The following is a 12504-nucleotide window of genomic DNA, read 5'->3' as shown; positions in this document are numbered from 1 at the left end:
CTTGTTTTCCATGAGGATCGTGCGGTTCTCCGTACTTTTTTGCCAAAGGTGGTTTCCCCTTCCATATTAATCAGCCTATTGTGGTTCCAGTACTGTCTGGGGACCAGCCATCTTTTAAGTTCCTGGATGTGGTTTGCGCCTTGCGTATTTATGTGGATCGGACGGCTTCTCTGCGGAAGTCTGACTCCTTATTCGTCCTATATGGCGTGGCCAATCGTGTGTGGCCTGCTTCTAAGCAGACTTTAGCGCAATGCATTAGTTTGACTATTCTTCAGGCTTATTTGTTTGCTACTCAGACACCGCCCATTTCCATTTCAGCACATTCTACGCACTCAGTTGGTCCCTCCTGGGCAGTGTCCAGAGAGGTCTCTATATCGGAGCTCTGCCGGGCGGCCACTTTGTCATTGGCCTCACACTATCATTCGTTTTTATAGGGTCGGATTCGGACTCTCATTTTGGCTGTGCTGTTCTTCAAGTGTCGCAGCGCTCCCCCACCCAGAAGGGTAGCTTTGGGTCGTCCCCGCAGTACTAGGCTCCAGTGTCCCCTGTGGCTGTAGAGGAAAACATTATTTTGGTACTCACCAAATAAACTGTTTCTTCGAATCCACAGGGGACACTGGACGAGCACCCTACGCTGCTCTCTGGTTGGTTGTGGTGCGACTGTCAGGTTCATGGCTGTCCTTGCTGTTCCTGTTTCCATACGCTGTTCCTCCTCCTTTCCTACAGCTGTTCTTCTTTCCGTCTTCTCTCGGCTCAGTTCTTAACTGGGGTTGAGGGGGGCATAGAGGGGGAGGAGCCTGTCACACTTGAAGTGCCGGCTCCTCTCTACACTCCGTCTATACCCACAGTACTAAGCTCCAGTGTCTCCTGTGGCTTCAAAGAAACAGATTTATCGGTGAGTGAAAAAATCCTATTTTTGCATCCAGTGTCTGTTCCTCATTCTATCCTTGAAAAGCAAATGGAGGTAATTATCCTGATCTTCCGTCTAAATAAAGTTGCTAGACTTCTCCAAAATAAACCTATATTCAGCTTGTTACTAAGTTGCTAACCTCTCATACATGATAATTAATGTAGTTGGGCGGAAAAATATGTAGTGGGATTATTAACATGTCACATGTTCAGGGTATCCACCTGCCGAAAATGAGCAAGTGAACGATAACAATATCGTTTAATCGCTCATTAATCTTGCACAAATCGGGCATGAAAATGTTGGAAACGACCAGTGATGCGCGCTCCCGCTGGTCGTTTCCGACATCAATCATCGCCCGAACATGCTGGTCAATCTGCCGATAACAACAGATAGACCATGTTCAGGGATGAGGGAGGGTGCCTGCACTGAACAACATATCGTTCTGTGTAGGCACTGCAGGAGATGGGGAACGACTGTACAATTACAATGTTGTACACTATCTGCTAGTGGATACGCACCTTTACATGTTTCTTCTGTTTCAGTCCTGCAGACTCGGTTGCAACAATTGCAGGAAGAAAAACAGAGTGAGAATCCCCAGAAAGGGGAAGAAAGTAATAAAACCTCGCAGACCCCTAAACGCTGGATGGAAAAGCTGAAAAAAGAGCAAATTGTAAGGCATAAGAAGCAGAAGGCATTACATACCATGCAGTGTAACAAAACTCTTCCTGCCAAGGTCCTGGACAGCCAAACTCAAGAAAAGCCAACAACAAAAGCAAAGAAAGATAAGAAAAATAATAAATGGGATATGAAGCATTTGTACTTACCACTATCTGCACCAGCATCTCTGCCACCTATAAAGGAGAAAGGCAAAGTTTGTAAGCTGACTGGTCAGGAAAAGGAGCTTGTACTTGAGGATAAGGAAGGGAACAGACATGGAGGACTCCAGCAAAACATTAAAAGCTACTTGGAAACTTGCATATTCATAGGTGAACTAAACCAAGCCAAAAATTGCCTAAAGTATTATCAGCAGAACTCTGTGAGGAGATGTGTCCTTAATACTTCTATGTACAACTTGGTGATGAGATCCTGTGCTAAAGAGGTAAGAACACAAAAACACAGATGCACCAGTTGGAAACTGCATAGGCATAGAAATCATTTCATAGAAGTTTAGAAAAGTTGGGACAGCTAAGAGATTGCAGTAAAAGTGGATTATACTTCTTTCAGACATAAACCCCAGCTTTAACCCGGCTCGGACGTTGGACACTAAACACGAGTTGGGGTTTCAGTACTTACCCCCTTTCACACCTGGGTGATGGATTTGGGTTATTACTTGGTCGACACACTTCAGAACGGACCCTGGTCTTCCGTCTAACAGTGGACGCTTGGAGATGATGTAATCTCCAAGCGCTACTGTGCCCACCAATCAAGTCCTTTTAGGCACGATACTTTGGCAACATCGCGAAATAATCGGGAACATTGAGTAACATTGGACCCATACACACAGTTAAGGCAGGTCAGACCTCACTCAGGAACTTCCATCTTCTGCGCACGCTATGAGACCGCAGGCTGCGTATGGTTTCGCACCGGATGATTTATTCACATCCCTGCAACACCGTTGAAATGCACTGGCACGCCTGCGTTCGACCGACACCCCCCCAACTGTTACTACCCAAAAATTGACACTTCCTGTCAATTACTCTGTGATGGGTCTGCGATCGCAGTGGCTGGTTCGCGCACTGCGATGCATGCTCAGTGCGAAACCACTGGCCGATTGCGTGCATATGAGCAACTGTGATCCTTGCTGAATCAGGCCCTTTATCTGTAAAGTAACAAAAAAATTGTACAGATACTTTAAGGCTGCAGTTAGAAGGTAAGTGGCTTCCAATCAGCTTCAATTCTCCTGTTTGTCTTATAGGCTTCAATGGTTGAAATTGCGTACATGTTCAAGATGTTGGAAGAGGCTGGTTTGAGGCCAAATGTGGGATCCTATGCTGCAGCATTGGAATGCATGGGCCGCAGTGGCTGCAGCATAAAAATCATTCAGAGGTAAAATAATCATATCTCCTAAGTAACCACACTAACATTTATCCCTATGTCATATCATTTTTTTTGTCTGTTTTTATTAGACTCTTCAATGTGAGTTATGTCATGTGAGATCCTTACTGTATCGTGTGCTACGGTAGACATTTAAGACCAAAAACTAAAACTATGTTCAGAGGTGGAACAATTTTAAATAACTGAGAAATCATGTACAATCTGGTTTGATTACCTTCAAGTAATTCAACATTTTTTGTAGATGTATTGTATTTTCATTGTTGTAATATAAATGTATTGGAAATTGTTAATGTTCATTTAAACTTTTAAACTGAATTTGGATGTATCAACAGTCTTATTGTGCAATATTACACAAATACACTAGGAAGCATAATTACATATCATACAGTAACACAACTTGACCAGACATCAAAAGAGTAAACTTGAAGTCTGTCTGTTCCTGCTGACCAGCATATAACAAAAACAAGAGCCTATGCCCATGTTAGTAATGCAGGCTGATGGTAGGTGTTGGATTAGTGAGCAGTGTCTTCTTGGCACAAGTTGGTTCCCTTTTTGTTTTATGCTATTAAAATACTGATCTTCAACATCATTGCTGATTAGTTTAATCCCTTCATGGCATAAGTGTACCCAGCTCCAAATAATCTTATTCAGGAATCCGTGCTCGTGCCGCAAGGCTAGGAAAACCCTTGAAGGTTTTTTTTTTTTATAAAAGTACCATATATTCACATTTATATAGTGTTCTTTCCAGTCATCAGATCCAATCCATCTGATTATTTAGAGATAGTTTAAACATGCCAGTTCTGCAATATGCTTGTTTGCACCATTAGGTAGAATCCTTCTGAAGAAGAAAAGGTACAAGGTAAGGATGCTTCTAATGACCAGTGTGTTAAATATGAAGTCAAAGTATAAAGGATTAAAACACCATGTACTAGACCGCAGGCATCGGTGAATTCTGTGCGAGACAGCCCACTTTTTTTTTTAAAGTAGCAATCATTTAAAAAGCAAAACCAGGTTCATTTTGCCTTTTAAACAACCGCTACTTTAAAACATCGGGCATCCTCACATGGGTCTCGGGACTTACATTTACCCCTAACATATACAAGAGCATGACATGTACGGTTATGCAGCAGTGTACGCATATGTGTGTGTATATATGTGTGTGTGTGAAAGATAGATAGATTATATATATATATATATATATATATATATATATATATATATATATATATAATCCCCCACCTTCCCTCTCTGTCTATGACATCGCCTTCTTCTTCACCTCCAATATAGGCAAGAAATCACCCGCCACTCCCACTTCTTCTCCCTCCAACACCCACTCCTTGTGATCTTTTTTTTCCCACACTGCCTTTTTCCTCCCTCTGTATGCCCACTTGGTTCCATGCCCTCCAACTTCCTCCGTGCTCTCTCTCGTAAAGTCAGCCTACACCTCTTCAATCTTTCCCCTGGCATTTTTCCATCCTCTTCTTCTTTTTTTTTTTTTTTTGTCATGTCATTTTTTAGTGAAAGCTTTGAGAAAGGAATATACCCACATAAAGAAACCGGTATATAAACGTGAAGGCAGATATAAGGAGTATCATATAAGGATATAAAAAAACAGTGAACAAATGACCAAATAAAAATTAGCCATTATGTTGACGGACATGAGAAACCAAGAAATATTAACAATTATATCCAAAATACCCCACAACAGTCACTGATACCTAGGCAACACCCGAAGGCGCCATTTGGGCTCACACCAAAGTAAAAAAAAAAAAAAAGGGGAATAGATGACATACAGTAATTGAAATATGGAAAAGAAGAAAATACAGATCCGCTAAGAATTCACAACAAAAAACCTCCCACAGCTCCCAACACTATATACCCTATCTCTAAACTACAAAATATATTACACAAAAATAATTACACCCAAAACAAACCTCCCTGTAACCACCAACCCTGTATAGCCTAACGCCAACTTTGGTATACCTGGATACCCATATTAATATATATATATATGTGTGTGTGTGTGTGTGTGTATATATGTATATATATATATATATATATATATATATATATATATATATATATATATATTCATGCCTAACAACCCCCAACCTAAGTAAAGGATCTAGATGTCAGATAAGTGACCAAAAACTTGACTCAGCCCAGCTCCCCCGTGCAAAAAGAATATGGAGTTCCGCCCTCATGTAAATATAAAACTTTAGATAGACCTATCCAAAATAAAAGAGACCAAGTACTCGCTGAAATGAGAAGCTGTGCTTGTGACTAGAATCCAGGAGGAATAGGATGTGGAGAAACCAGGCGCACATCCACACCAAGTAACAGCCAGGAGATATACACAGACGTCCAGAAACGGCTCAGAGTGGAAGGACAATGCAGGCAGCACAACGCAGAAGCCGGAGAGGTCAGGGAGCCGGGATGCACCGCACGTCACCCATCATGATAATCGCCTGCACCCTGAAAATTACCGACACTAAAGGGATCTAGCAAAGTCATCAAGGGAGCAGAAACGCCACAGGAGTGATCAAGCCTGAAGTCCGCAGCCCAGGAAATCCAGCACAGTAGGAATACTGCAACAGGACCCCTGAAGGAACCCAGTGGCAAGATGGCGGTGGCTAGCACACTACTCACCCCAGCCACCGGAGCTCACCAGCAGCAGTTGAAGAGAGGACAGGCAGTGGAACTCACGCCCAGGACACCGGAGAATACAGCTGGTAACCCGAAGAGGAACTGCAAGTAAGCGCACTTCAGGACTCCAGGGTCACAGGAGAGGGGGCCCCAACGAAACAGGCACACCAGGGGAGGAACCTCCAAGAGTACATGATGGAAAGCAGGATTTTTCATGGGAGACCTGGCAGAATGCAACCTACACCATGCTACTCCAAGCCATGCACCCCCTTTCTAAGCATGTCATTGTGTCTTCCATTTCCACAAACCCTCTCTGGGAACCAACTCTGTTATCGGACTATTGGCAGAATTGGCCCTTTCTGCTCACTCTAGGCCACCAAAACACTTATTTATTCCCTCCATTATCTCTCATCTCGACTATTACAACCTTCTTCTCGGGTCATCCACTAGACCGCCTCTCTCCTCTACAATCATTCCTTAACATTGCTGCTAGACTGATCTTCTGTTCATGTCGATCAGTCTCGCCTAGCTGCCAATTCCTCTACTGGCTTCCTATCTTCAAAGCTCTCATTCATCTCTCCCTCTTATATCTCCACTGTACTTTCCCTCCACATTCCCTCCCGCCCTCTGTAGTGAGCCGTTGACTACCTTCTTTCCTTCTCACCTCAAAAACTTCTCTTGCACTGCCCCCAGGCTCTCCCTCATTCTGTTAAACTCTCCCCCAACATCCATTGCTTAAAGTGCTCCCTTCACCCTTGCGTACTGTATCTCTGCTTAATCTAATCTTCCCTCCCACATTCCTCACCTTATGTCCCCAGTATCCCACTCCTTCCCTTTCCCTTTTACAATGTAAGCTCTCACAAGCAAAGCACATCCTCCTAATGTTTCTTCCATTCCCCTGGGTCCATTATCTCATCCATTTGGCATCTGTCAGTATTATTTATTATGTCTGTATAATGCCCACATCTGTCACTGTAGTTGTATTTGTATAAATTTGTATATATTTTGTCTGTATTATGACCACATTTGTTACTATGTATATTTCTCATCTTGTTTACCTGGTTTGTATCTTTGCTCTCTATGGCGCTGTGGCAATTTGTGGTGCCTTATAAATAAAAGCTAATGGTAATCTTTGTAGCCACAATTTCCTTAGTAGGTGTCTTACAGTGATGTTCCTCCGTCCCTTCTGTGACCGATTATACTGTAAATCGCCCCTCAGTAAGTTTCCAAATTCAGAACTATGCTGACCAATTTAACTGTGGTCCCCCCTGTATGATACAAAATTATCAGCCATTGATCTCTGGGCTACAGTAATGGAATACCTGTGCTAATGTTAGGTTGTGCAGGCATTATTGGTGTCGAGAAAACTGACAGCAGGTTCCTGCTGATTTGCTAAAAAAAAGAATCCTAATAGCAGTCTATGGCTGCTAATCTATATATAGAGGTCACGTATTGGTTGAAAGGTACACATCTCTTTAGGAGGTTATTGAGTTGCTGTAATTCTCTACAGTGTGTGAAGGTTGGGTCTAAAGCCTCTCTCCTCAACCGCACTTCTCTGCTGCTATGTTTCATCACTGCAGTTCCCAATACCACAAACTGGAGTACCCATCAGATAACTGACCATGCCGGTAATCCCATATGATGGCATGCCTTGCTTTCACATTTTTATGAATTTTTTTTTTATATTTGTTTTCAAAATCTGCTTCTTTGAAAGTGATGTAATTAACTGTTTCTTTCTAGGTGCTTAAGCCAAATGGAAAAGGATGGAATGTCTATCGACCATCTCTTTCAGTACTTCACCTTTGTTGAAGATGAACAAGAGATGGTACTTAAAGCCATTCACCTCGTCAGGCCAGACTTCAAGCCGCCTCCTAGAATCCAAGTTGTTTGCAACTCACCATTGGTCAATGACTTCTATAGCAAAGTAAGTAGTGGCAGAAAAAAACATTTTAAGTATATGTAATGAAATAATCATGAGCATGGTTTCTTTTCATCCATGAGGGACAGTGTTAACTTAATACTGGTGTATAGAGGTGTATTACAGGGGCTTGGGCACTTTAAATTTCACTACAATAGCTCAAGTTCCTTCCACTCTGTATTCCATAGGCTGTCTTGACTTTAGTTGTTTTTTTTCAGTTTAGAGCCCTCCTGAGCTGGGGTTAATGACTTTTTTTGGCCATTTTTTATTTTATTTTGAGTTTTCACATGTATCTTGGATTGTGCACTGCAGCTGTCCTATACTTTCTTCCCTTATTTCCTATTATGCTTGGAAAGGGGCTCCAAGCCTGGAGGAGAAAAAGTGCCAATCCAAACTTCTGTGCCCATTTCTGCAACAGGAAGTGAAATAAAGTATTTATACTCGTAATCTAATATGGCCAGTACTAACCATTGCATACTGGGAACACCCCCACAAGACCTGCCGTTTTGGAGATGCTCTGACATAGACGTCTAGCCATCACAATTTGGCTGTTGTCAAAGTCGCTCAGAACCTTACCCTTGGCCCTTTTTCCTGCTTTTAGCACATCAATCAGAAAAACTGCATGTTCACTTGCTGCCTAATGCATCATATCCTGCCTTTTGACAGGTGCCATTGTAATGAGATGATCAATTTTATTCACTTCACCTGTCAGTGGTTTTAATGTTATGTATGATATATATAATGTAACTGTAAAAGGCAGCACTTTCAACAACATTTCAGAACAAATAGGTGGTGCATGATCCATAAAAAATCAGAAAAAACTCCCCCCATCTCCAGATTCAGACAGGAAGGATCAGCGAGCACTGGTAGACAATGAATAAAATGTCACATTTATGTTAAGTAATGTACATCACTAGTAAGAGCCCAACGTCCATTTCAATCTACATGATTTTCCTCGGGGGCACAAACACAATGGTAAACAGAGGTTTAATATAGGATTAAGTAGAGTAAAAATATTGTGTAGAAACACGTCATGATGTTTAATCAAAGGTAGCATAAATAACCTTAAACCAATTGAGGACTGTCAACAGTGTCTTACAGTTAGATGTAATAGTAAATAGTACATTATTACATAAAAGAATGATGAAAATTGGGAAAGAAAGACACACCAAGTGTAAAATATCCAAAATTAAATACACTATAATGCACTAGTAATGTGCATAGGTGAACCATAATGAAACCTAAGTGCATAAAAGGCATCAATAGACATCATGAAAAAAAGCCACAATTTAACAAAAACATCTGCTCAATAAAGGAAACATCATTAGTAAAGAGACGTTTCACATCTCAAAAGACACAGACTGTCAGTGCCATAGCAAGCGTATAAGTCGTTTATTGCGGACAGAGCCGCATACATGTAATATAGGTTCTTTGGCAGCTGACGATTCATTGATAAGTGTTATTAACTGATAGAGAAATCAGACATTACAATAGTAACAAGCGGCCAACAGTGGAGCGAGTATATGAATTCATTAACCCATGCATTAGCGGACAGCGCCACAAAATGAAGATAATGTCAGAACTATATAATAGCAGACAACGCCATGAAATGAGTGCAGGTGGTGCTGCATAGAAGTAACCTGTTTAAAATCTCAAAACTCCACTGGTTCCGTTATCAATTAAATTAAACCAGCTGCCATGCAGTAAAACAATACGAGCACTGTAAATAATGTCAAAAGTGGATTCAACATGTATGAAAAAGGTAGACAGGTATACGCAATAATATTCATAATAATAATCATAGGAAGCATAAAGTGTACAAGACTAGTTCTGAAAAAACATGGTCACTGAAGATTAAATGAAGCCGTTAATAATATGTAATCCTCATTAAGGCCATTGGGTGCTAAAGTATTGATTTCGAAAATCCATTTAAATTCCCGTTGTAAAAGAAGTCTGTCCCTTCACCCCCTCTTCTTAACGGGAGTATATGGTCCAAGATAAAACATTTTGGCATGATAATGTTGGTTAGTACGTGGACGTACAAATATCAAACTCGATGGCTAACCCTAAATGGGCAGACTAGATGGTCCAATATAAACGGTGCCTTCTCCCAGGGTAACCTGTTGCATTTCTCATACAGCAGCCAAGTAGTAGTACACCAGTCCATGGCCTTGGTACAGGTAACTGCAACTAGTTTTGCTAGCAGCACAAAAATAAACGTATAAGTAAATTCTAGCCTGTCCTGCTCTAACTAAACAAAATTATTCCCTCTCTGAGTGGAGTTACCTAACATCTTTCTCACAAAACAGAAGTCTTTAGCACAGTACTTACATGATATAATCACTGTGTCTTTCAACAGGCCTATGACCTGACCAATGCGAGACTAAAGGTGCCCACACACTGGACGATTTTAGGCACGATTTGCACGAAAACGATTCATCGGAGCAATCGTTTAAAAACGTGCAAATCGTGCAGCTTCCAGGAACGATAACAATCCAATGCGCGGTCCCGCAGGTCGTTTGTCGTAAGTTCAGATCTTACCTACTGCTGGTAAGATCTGGCAATCTCCTTGACGATGCACTGGAAATCATTAAGGACGCACGATAGGTCCTTAGTCACATCACACAGTTTAGCAAGATATCGTCTGTCTGTCCAGGAGTTAGTTGCCCGGGGACTTCAAGTGAAATCGTTGACGGCATTGCGAGTCGTCCAGTGTGTGGGCATCTTAATTACAGAGAATATGACACCCTTTTTCAGCCTTTCACAGGAGGTCTGGAAATCAATGCTGCTAATCAGCTAGGGTATATAGATATATAAATGTGTGTATGTGTGTGTATATATATATATATATATATATATATATATATATATATATATATATTAGGGGTGTGCACTGGTCACTTTTCGTGTTTTGGATCTGGATCTTTCTTCGTGTTTTGGATCTGGATTGGTTTTGCCAAAACCACCCTTCCGTGTTTTGGGTTCTGGGTTTTGTGTTTTGGATCTGTATTTTTTTTTAAAAACAGCTTAAATCACAGAATTTGTGGGTTTTTCTGCTCCTATGCAATTATTAACCTCAATAACCTTCATTTCCAGTCTATTCTGAACACCTCACAATATTGTTTTTATGGCCAAAAGATTGCACCAAGGTAGCTGGATGACTATGCTAAGCGACACGAGTGGGCGGCACAAACACGTGGCCCATCTAGGAGTGACACTGCAGTGGCAGACAGGATGGCAGTTTGAAAAACTAGGCCCCAAACAGTACATACTGCAAAGAAAAAAAAGAGGTGCAAGATGGAATTGTCCTTGGGCCCTCCCACCCACCCTTATGTTGTATAAATAGGACATGCACACTTTAACAAACCAATCATTTCAGCGCCAGGGTCTGCCACATGACTGTGGCTGAAATGATTGGTTCGTTTGGACCCCCACAAAACAAGCTGGCAATTAATGTGTCTCTGCACAAACTGGCTCTACGGAGGCAAGATGTCGTCCTCATCCTCCTCATCCACCGATTCCTTGGATAAAACAGGAAAAAGGGATTTAGGTGTCCCTGGACTGCTAACGGTCTTAGCCAAAGTTTCTGAACTTGACAGTAACTTTTTATGAACGAGCTGCAGGTGCCGTATAAGGGAGGATGTTCCTAGGTGGTTAACGTCCCCACCCCTACTTATTTCACCTCTACATATGGTACATATGGCAAGACAGTTGTTGTCCGGATTTGGATAGAAATATTGCCAGACCAAAGAGGTGGAATGTTTGGTCTTCTGCCCAGGCATGACCGTGATGGGCTTTTTCATCCCACGGACAACAACTGTCTCCCCCGGAGCCTGATTTAAACAAACCACATCACCATCAGAATCCTCCTCGCCAACTTCCTCCTCAGTGCCAGCTACACCAGTATCCTCATCCTGTTGTACTTCAACAGTGACATCTTCAATTTGCATATCAGCAAGTGGACTGTGGGTGCTCCTTTCAGCACTTGCAGGGGGCGTGCAAATGGTGGAAAGAGCCACCTCTTCCCGTCCAGTGCTGGGAAGGTCAGGCATCACAACCGCCACCACACTTGGACTCTCCTTGGGGATTTGTGATATCTTCTTAGAACGCACAGTTCTTCGCTGTGCTTTTGCCAGCTTAACTCGTTTGATTTTTTTAGCGGGAGGAGGGCTTCCATCGTCATGTGAAGCTGAACCACTAGTCATAAACATAGGGAAAGACCTTAGCCGTTCCTTGCCACTCCGTGTCGTAAATGGCATATTGGCAAGTTTACGTTTCTCTTCAGATGATTTAAATGTTTTTTTTCAAGGTCATTTTCCTGAACTTTGTCATTTGGGATTGTATGTGCCCTCTACTATGACATTGGGCATCGGCCTTGGCAGACGACGTTGATGGCATGTTATCGTCTATGTCATGACTAGTGGCAGCAGCTTCAGCACTAGGAGGAAGTGGTTCTTGATCTTTCTCTATTTTATTTTTATCGGAGAAAGTTTGGTCCTCCATTTATGTTATATTGATATATACGTGCGGCTAAGGCGCACACAAACACAGAAAATATTTTTTTATTTTTGATGGAGAGTAGTGCACTTTGTGGGTTACACCACCCTTTAAGAAATTAGCCAGCCGGCTCTTTACTTATAGGACACAGGCGCACGCTTGGCGCTGCTCCTTTGTTGATGCACGTGCAGCCACAGTGCACACAATTCACAAACACAGAAAATATTTTTTTATTTTGTTTGGAGTGCCCTTTGGGGGTTACAGCACCCTTTAGTGGTTAATCCAGCCGGCCCTTTATTTATGGGACACAGGCGCATGCTTGGCACTACTTTGTTGATGCACGTGCGGCTACTGCGCACACAATTCACAAACACAAAAAAATATATTTTTTTATTTTGTTTGGAGTGCCCTTTGGGGGTTACAGCACCCTTTAACGGACAAGCCAGCCGGCCTTTTACTTATGGGCCACAGGCGCACG

At 42.1% G+C, this 12504-nt stretch overlaps 1 protein-coding gene across 1 annotated transcript in view; it reads left to right on the top strand.

Moving 5' to 3' along the window:
• The window catches only part of POLRMT (RNA polymerase mitochondrial), a 116150-nt gene that overhangs the window by 27855 nt on the left and 75791 nt on the right, over window positions 1-12504 (top strand). The window contains exons 3-5 of the mRNA XM_088460336.1: window positions 1453-2009; window positions 2826-2956; window positions 7352-7535. Of these exons, the coding sequence (XP_088316462.1) occupies window positions 1453-2009; window positions 2826-2956; window positions 7352-7535 (872 nt within the window). The remainder of the gene's footprint in view (window positions 1-1452; window positions 2010-2825; window positions 2957-7351; window positions 7536-12504) is intronic.

This window comes from Taudactylus pleione, unplaced genomic scaffold (genome assembly GCF_031769625.1).
Source record: "Taudactylus pleione unplaced genomic scaffold, aTauple2 ptg000044l, whole genome shotgun sequence".
In the NCBI taxonomy this organism is placed as follows: Eukaryota; Metazoa; Chordata; class Amphibia; order Anura; family Myobatrachidae; genus Taudactylus; species Taudactylus pleione.
This window is presented reverse-complemented; position numbering and strand designations above follow the sequence as displayed.